Below are 8,869 nucleotides of genomic sequence, written 5' to 3' on the forward strand. Positions count from 1 at the left end.
AACTTAGAAAGTAAAGTTAAATCATTTAGAATAAGATCAATGAGGATCAGTGATTGGTCATTTGATACACACCTTCACAGCTCATTCACGACTCTGTATGGCTGATGATCAGTTCATTGAACGTGCTGCTGCTCTGTCCCACCCACTGGACAGTCAATCCAGTGAGCCACATTAACGCTCATTGACTGAAAAATACTGACGACTCCCTTCAAGGTGAGGACTTAAGGTCTGTCCAAAAAGTTTCTAGATGTTACTAGCCGCTTTTTAGAAAAAAGCTAATAAAGGGGTCTTAAAAGACGCTAAAACTAGCAATAAAGTCACTAAGTTGACTCGGTATTTCTAGAGAGAAGTTGACACTTTTTGAATGGGAGTCTATTGAAGCCCAGGACTTTTGGAACCAGCATCTAGCGGCCATCTGTGGCATTGCCCTTTAAGGTACAATACTTGCCTCAGGCAATGGTAGTTGCCGCTTGGCTAAGACCCTACCCTGAAGAAGATTGCTGATTTATCTCTGTAACCAAATGATGGTAATTTTTAATATAAACTTTTAAACCTGGTCTGCATTTGAGGATCACAAGGGATTAAGACATTTACAAGACATTTTGAGGGATTATTTGATGTTGTTATAATTCTTACTTTGTATTTGTTGGGGTGTTATCATGTTTTGTTCTGATGTTTTAGTTTTCACATGTAGCTTTTCTCACCACTCTGCTGCCTGTATTTAGGATTATTTGGACATCTAAGTCAATGACAAATTGCCTAAAATGGAAATAGAACAGAAGCAAGAAAAAATCCTGACAGAGGTCCAGTGAGAGGCTGGCAAAACAGCATTGAAGGCGACACAACACAGTGATGCAGATAGGGCCTGTATGATATTTATTACAGCATACAGACAGCAGAAGGGGACCATTTGGTGTTACCAAAGAGATACCAAGAAAAGCAGCTCCCATCTATAAAATGTAAAAAGTAATGGATGTAGCCATCATGATGTCACCCATTGGTTTGTGCAGTGCTGTTTTGAAGCCTTGAGTTTGCATTTTGACCGTCGCCATCTTGGATTTTTGGAGCGAGAAGTGACCATATTTGGATGAGAGGGTGGAGCTGACCCTAACGCTTGCTGCTAGCTGCTAGCTTGGTTAGCACAGTGCATTTACAGTCTATGGTTAACTGTCATAATATTAATGCTAATTTCCACTAGCCAAAAACAGTCTTAAAATCATTAAAACAAAATGTACTTAAGTGAAAACCTGAACATCCTCTCCTGAGAGGGTCTTTTAATACGACCAAATGCTGAACAAGACTTTTTTAGGCAACCAAAATGTTACAATTAACTTTCATGAACTGAAAACACCCCTGGATATAGTGACAGCTACGACTATATGCTGTGAATCTGGGGTTACACCATGGTTACGTTACCTAACCAACGTTGTCAACATGGTAGTGTCTTGTCAATCACAACATAGCCATGCCCTAAAGCATACCCTGCTTTATCGTCTATTTTACTCAAAATGAACATCATGCTGTATTGAAGAAGACTTGAAACTAGCGAATGAGACTATAAACTCATTAGGAAACTGTTTACTTAGGTAACAAATCAAGTGAGAAGTAGGGTCATTTTCTCATAGACTTACATACAATTGGACATCTTTTTAGAGGCAGTGGAGTTGCCCCCTGATGGCTGTTAGAGAGAATGCAAGTTTAAGGCGCTTCCACATTGGCTTCACTTTTCAGACCCGGAACTACCCGCTTGTTCCCATCAGAGAAGCACAGTGAAACCAATGGGTGAGTTGGGCTATTTGAGTTAACTGAGTGAGTAAGTGTAGAGAAGGTTATGTCATAAAAGTTATATCAGAATCCAGGAAAGAAGATAGACTGTTTCATTTCACAGCGTATGTCTATGAGTGCCATCCATGTCTCATCAATTTCATAATTGTCTTCTTTCATTGTCAGTCACAGTTTTGTATAGCCTATGGAGCTCGTCCGGCAGTATTTTGTGGGGTTCTTGGTGAGTTCAACCTGCATGGTTGGCCATCAGATTTGCCCTGCATAGCCTAGCCCAAATATGTCAAGCGTGACAATATTAGTCATTTCATGCCAAAAAAAGAATAGTGGGTCATATTCAGCCCCCTCCCCCTCTTAAATCCATGCATGCACACACACACTTTCGCCTGTCGCCCATCCCCCCCCCCCCCTCACACACACGCACGCAAGCACACACTCAGCATGCTTCATTATACACTTGCCCACACAGCATAGCGTGCCGGAAACAGACTCAATAGATGCCAAGCTCTCTGTCCCTGCAGGCTCAGTGCCCCTAAAACACTGTATGCACCTTCCCAAATTAGGTTAATTTGCCTTTGCCACAGAGACGGCAAAAAATACACTTTAGATGTTCCACAAATGATTGAAAAAATTCTTGATTTCATCCATTATTAACCTGTCCGAGTTCAATAATCAGACTAGTTAAAATGAAACAGATATGAGCTATACTAAAATTATGGCAATCATGACAATCAAAATGTTATGATGATGCTGATGTAGCTAAATATGTTTAGAGTAGGCTATAATTAAAGTAGGCTTGAGTTTTTGCTTTCACGATTTGATATACTACAAAGAGATCCCTGATAAACTTTATACATGACATAATGGCTGACAAGTGTGGTACAATTATACTGCCTTGTATACAATGTTGCATTAAAATTACAGTACGCTACCAACTCCTTCTTCTTATGCCCTTGCCATGGGGGCATTTGAGGATATGACATGGTTTCAGAGAGGGTAAGAGGGAGTGAGACAGAAAGAGGAGGAGGGGGGTTCAGAGAGAGGGCTTGTCTTCCCTCTACCCTCTTTGGCACAGTGGGGTGTGAGGTTTGATTATTGTCTCTGCCTGAGTACAGCATTTTTCCCCCTTTTGTCAGGTTCATCAATTTCTTTCTGCTGTGAAGGCAGATAAACAAGCACGGAAGGTAGGCTAGACTTGAGTGGGCGAGTGCAATTTCCATCAGAGCAACAGAGTCTGCACGATTCATTGATGGGTCCATAAATAGCACGACATACATCCCCAATGAAATCATACCAAAGATCTCTCTCTCCCTCTAGCTCTCTCTACCTCTCTATTAGAGTAGGTGACATCAACCCAGATTCAGACACAGGTTTGGTTTGGTCAGCCCCAGAGAAATGAGAGCAATATCACATAAAAGACCAAAATGCCTGTCCAAAGACATTTGTAAACCATTTATTACCATTAAATGACTGGTATTGTAAAAGCCCCTGCGGGAATGTCTGGCTGTTATTTCACATTACTTCTGAGGCAATGCATTAAATGCACCCCAAACAGAGCATGGACCTATGCATGCAAGCAGGCAGAGCTCAGCCAATGTGACTTCAAGGTGTTGTCTGTCGGCATTTTGTACACAAAAGCTTATTCATTCTTTATCTTTTACAAACAAAAAATTATGATGATTATTATGTATATTATATATTATTACCTGATGGTATCCAAAAGTTGTTTCAAATGAGAGAAAGTTAACATGATTTGAGAGGAATTTACATGTTAAAAAACAATTAGTGAGGACTAATGTAAAACATCATTGTATTACAGTTAAAGAAGTTAATTTATGGGACATATAGCACATTTAGTAAGTTTAAACCAATATTTATATTTGTTGTCCCAGTGTGTTAATCCTTCCAAGTTTATGGGTATGTTTTTTGTGTTTCTGGAAATAGTCTGACATCTTGGAAATTGTATTAGCCATTTACCTAGAGTTACATTACATCATGACTGTAATAAGAAATACATGAGAGGATCAATATCAATTTCATCTCAGTGCGCTCAGTAATATAAATTGGTCCAGGATATGTTAAGCCTATCTTCACACTAAGACTGAAAGCAGATGGATACAGCTAACCTGTGAAATTTAAGGTAAAAAAATAAATATATATGGGGTCATCCTTAATTTCCAAAGTTTATTTATCTTTAATGATTACCTCCACTATAACTCTGTAGTTGCAAGTCATATATTCAACACAGGAAAGCCATTAGCCTGTTCATGTCAATCAGGGTCCTTCCCATGTGAATCTTCCAGCTGCCAAAGCATAAAATTGAAGTGATGAGCAGAACCAACTGAGGTTTCATCCCCTGAGACATAAGACGCTTATGGTAAGGATGAACTGTTGCTCAAGTGGCTTCACACCACTGGCTGATAACACAGGAAAATTGCTCTCCACCAGACCAGGAATCATCTTTCTCCTCACCACGGATGTATTAAAAGAGATAATTATACATCCATACTCGTCACCTGTAACTTGATTTTGCTCTGTTTAAATTGCTAGTGACTAAATTAAATAACTGAGAAATACACTACCGCTAGAAGTGTGGTGGTTTGTGTACGATCATAATGAAAAACCACATGGGAATCCTATTAAACTTTTGGATAGAAAGACAACTTCCTGTGCTGCGTGGCTACGTGCCAAAGCTACGTCGTAGCCATAGCAACACCCTGAGCACGTCTCATACCAGGAGAAAATCAGTCAAAATTTCGAGTATTTTGTGATTATTTTCGCCTTCATTCCAAACGAGACTATTCACTATGGGTAGGTAAATGTTTGTTCTGTTCACAAGTCATTCTTTCTGGTGTGAATGCAGTGGTTAAAGTTAGGTTAGGTGAGAGAGCGCACTGATTGTTTACATTGTTAGCTAATGTTAATGTTAGCGTTACGGTAGTTTTTGAGATGATCCGTTCATAAATAGTGTTCAGCTCTGGTTCTTTTGTGTATTATTTTCACACAGTACTCGTCCCTCATTTAATAAAAAGGAACTCACAGAACTGTGGCTATAGTTTAAAATAGAGAACGTTCACTAAGCCTGCATTTAAACAAAACTGCATTTTGGACTCAGTTTTCACATTGCTAGTAAATAGGGACGGTCATTTTTAGTAGTTCAGGATTTTATGCTCTTCGAGGAAATGGTATATTTCTATAATTTGCATGAGATATATAAACTATGAGCTTTCTTGAGATATCTACTGTATAAAGAAATATATACCTCCCTTGAATGTGAAATAGAACTATCATATTATTTCATTAATGTGCCCAAAGTCTGCATGTTTGTACTGTGTTTTCATCCATGTAAGTAACTTTATTTATATAGCATATTTCAAGAGCAGAGACGTCACAAAGCACTTCACAGAGGAGATAAAACAACACACATTCAGACATAAAACACAATAAAAAAACACAATAATTAGAAACTAGAAGAATTACACAAAGGCCAGTCTGAACACATGGGCCTTGAGCTGCTTTTTAAAGGTCTCCACATAGTCCACAAATCTTTAATCCAAAGGGAGAGAGTTCCAAAGTTTAGGAGCCACAACCTCAAAAGCAGAGTCTCCTTCCTTGTTCTAGGAACAACCAGCAAACCCTGATCAGAAGACTTTAGAGACCTACTGGTGACATAGGGCTGCAGTAGATCTCTAATGCAGGCAGGTACCTGACCATGCAGAGCTCTATAGCTGACCACAAGAACTTTGAACTGGATTCTGAATTTGATGGGGAGCCAATGAATCAGAATCAGTGTCACATGAGACCTTTTGGAGGACCTGTTCAAGAGTTTAGTAGCAGCATTTTTGGACCACCTGTAAACGATCCAGGGATGTTTTGCTGAGGCAGGTGAAAATGTAAATGTAAGCATGTGCTTTGACTTTGTGAGTAAACTTAACTCACCACTTCAATTTACCTTTGTTCCTTAAAGTTTGGACATAAAGGAGGCTTAGGTGTTCGAAACCACTATAAAAAAAACTTGGTGAACACTTTAAACAATGATCTATGTGGATCAATAAATTCTCACATTTTCAGTTCCAGCTGCTTTCTTCAGGATGACATTTCTTTATCTCCCTGGTCCTCCCATCACTAGTCAAATACTTTTTGCCCATCAGTGCTTGTCTTTGTGCTCGTGTCGAACTGTGGGCCCTCATGAGTGTATATGTTCGTGTGTATGTTTCCTCTCACGACTCAGGCATGCGTCCATGCAGAATAGATGAGTTTATGAACAGCTTGCCTCTCTCACATTAGACTGATTAATAGTTCAATCATGGCTAAAACGGACAAAATGTCACGGGGGAACAGTTCTCATGCAAAATCAGTCATTTCTATCGGCGTCCGTCTAAAAGTATAGGCCTGCTTAATGCTGTCACAGGGCGTTACTAATTTATCTGTGTTGTGTGAGTCAGTGATTGCTGATCTCTGCTGTGTTTTAAATGCAGAGCCTAGAGACAGTAGGGGGGCAATCAGGCTATTAGCGTGCGTGAGCATGAGGCCTGCTCTTAGATCGGGCAGGGTTTGTGTGTCTGCACTGGTGTGTGAGTGTGAAAGAGACAGAAGGAGTAAACATGCTTGTTTACATGCTAGTGCTGAAGTCTTTTAACGTGTGTATCAAGTTAAACCTGCCTGCCTTTGCATGAGTTCTTTGATTGTATGTAATTGGATGTGTGTGCACGTTATGCTTGTGTTTGAGCCCTGTATCCTCTCACTTTATTTCCCTCTGATGGTGTGCAAGCGCATTTAATGTCTGGCATGCAGCAGTGCACAGGGGACCATCTGATAGGAGTGACCTCTGGCCCCAAGTTAGCCAGAGGTATTTAATCTGAGGTCAAGTGTTAGGTTGGCGTGATGCTTTCCCCTTTGATAATGGTGAGCTGATAGATAAATGCCCTGAAAGCATGCACAGACATATAGGCATATAGAGGCTGCGTTAGGCTTGCATTACTATGACCTCCTTCACCCACAGCAGCCCACATTACTGACTGTACCTTAGCAACCAGTCGGCCACTATTACACAATATGGGAAAGCTGGACTTTCCGTGGTTTGCTAACTGAAACAACTCAGTACTGGTACACAAAACATTTTCTTTCTTTCTACATTTACACATAATACAATTAAACTATGATCGTCATCATTAATTGACAAAAACATGCAGAAAAAGAGTTATTAGAACTTTTTCTTTTTTGGAAAGTTCCCACACTTGAATGTTGAGTCAGTCCTTAGTAAACCTTGTGTTGCCCAGCAGTGGAAGGACAAGCTAATGTATGGCTGTGGAGTCAAAATACCCTCAGCTCTGAAATGCCATAATCTACAGTCTATAAGCTTAATGCCATAAGCTTGACTGATTAATCTATTGAATAGAGTGTATGTCAAATGGGTTTAATATGGTGGACATCACGCTAAGGGATTTAGCCTTACATTAACCTCACAGGCAAAGTGCTATTAATCAGTTTAAAAGTACCACCCACTTTATCCTGAAAAGAGTAGTCGATATTCCTGGATAATATTGTGGAGGACTCTATGTACTCTATGTACATAATATTGTGGAGGACAAATTGTCTTAGGACAGTTTTAGAAATACTTTGATGTCAGGGTTTTATCTTCTTTTGACTTTCAGAAGTATTAGTAGGTACATTTTTGTTTTTACACATATACTTTTTTTTTGTTGGAAGTTGCTGTTGGCTGCTGCTGTAAATTGGTAAAGACAGATTTTACACAGGAATGTGGAAGTTAAAGACGTAGTACTTAACAACCATTTAAAGCATAACTCACTGTTAACAACAACAACTAACTGTTAAACATTAGCTCAGAGACAGTACTTACGAAAGAAGAAGTAGAAATGTGTTGAATTCTTTGCATTTTCCTTCCCAACATATCAGTTTGCAGTAGCATAATAATTGCAGAAATTTAAAATATGTACAGTAATTTCTTACATATGTATGACTAAATATACTATCGTAAACAAAGGCCCTAAATTCACCCCCGTGTAATCACCGAACACCTCTTTTATGTCTTGATTTGTGATATTGTTAGCCATGCTTTTTGTGTACTTCAAGAAAGCGTATTGTTTTGTTTCTTTATGCATAAATGCTCACATTGCTTCACCAAATGAAAATCCATAACACACACTGTACACCACTTCCAATATAGCTAATCCTGCCGGTCTTCTGCTTGTTCCCAGGAGACAAGGAGAGATCTATGGAGGCAGAGCAGGAGGAGGAGGAGGAGATGAAAATGATTCTTTACTGTCCTCCGATCTACCCGCTGCCTAATGAGATAAAAAAGGTAAGAAGTAATTCAAAAATCATGCTCCTGAAATGTCTGGCAGGTATCTTGCTGAGTTTTTGTTTCAAGTTATAGCTGAACACCAAAACCCAACCCTCATCAGTGCCGATGTGAAATCATCTTCAGCACACACATGTATGTATGTAGCCCATACGTGTTACCCTCCAAAGCAACATGCTAATGAAAGACCATATTTACACATCATATGCTGTTAACAAATGTGATTCTTTTTTTTTTTTACAACCCAGAAATATAAATATGTTGAAAACACGTTTGTTACATCTTGATGAGTGTTTCAGCACTGCATTCTCTCCATATGCTGCAGTAATCCATATGATTTGACTAAGAAATGGGACAATGTCGCCTCTGTTAAGCTTCCATCTGTTTTAAGATAAAGCAGACAGGAAGTAACATGGCAATGATGGTGTGTTGCTTTATATCCTTGTCAATGTCAGGTGGCAGTTACGTATTGCCATATGATATGCCATATGGTATGAATATAAATTAGCAGGGAATGTCTTTGGCTTTGCCCTCTTGAACAGGAAGGACACAGGAAGTTTAGCAATCTATTCTCTCTGTGAAAGAAAAATTATTATTGCCACTACTATTCCCAGAAATTAATACTTTTTTCTTTCAAGCTGACACTAATGCATTTTTGAAGTAATGCCATGTATCTTGAAAAGGGTTTTATATGCCCTGGCATTATTAAAATGTACTGAGCACATACAGACGCAAGTAATTCTGCTAAAGCAATGTCTTGGCCGG

At 39.2% G+C, this 8,869-nt stretch overlaps 1 protein-coding gene across 1 annotated transcript in view; it reads left to right on the top strand.

The window, feature by feature from the left end:
- Nucleotides 1-4,474: 4,474 nt before the first annotated feature.
- Nucleotides 4,475-8,869, top strand: part of lekr1 (Leucine-, glutamate- and lysine-rich protein 1) — an 85,187-nt gene continuing 80,792 nt past the window's right edge. Inside the window, exons 1-2 of the mRNA XM_067594412.1 lie at nt 4,475-4,593; nt 8,001-8,104. Of these exons, the coding sequence (XP_067450513.1) occupies nt 4,590-4,593; nt 8,001-8,104 (108 nt within the window). The 5' untranslated portion in view covers nt 4,475-4,589. The remainder of the gene's footprint in view (nt 4,594-8,000; nt 8,105-8,869) is intronic.

Source organism: Thunnus thynnus, chromosome 7 (assembly GCF_963924715.1).
Source record: "Thunnus thynnus chromosome 7, fThuThy2.1, whole genome shotgun sequence".
In the NCBI taxonomy this organism is placed as follows: Eukaryota; Metazoa; Chordata; class Actinopteri; order Scombriformes; family Scombridae; genus Thunnus; species Thunnus thynnus.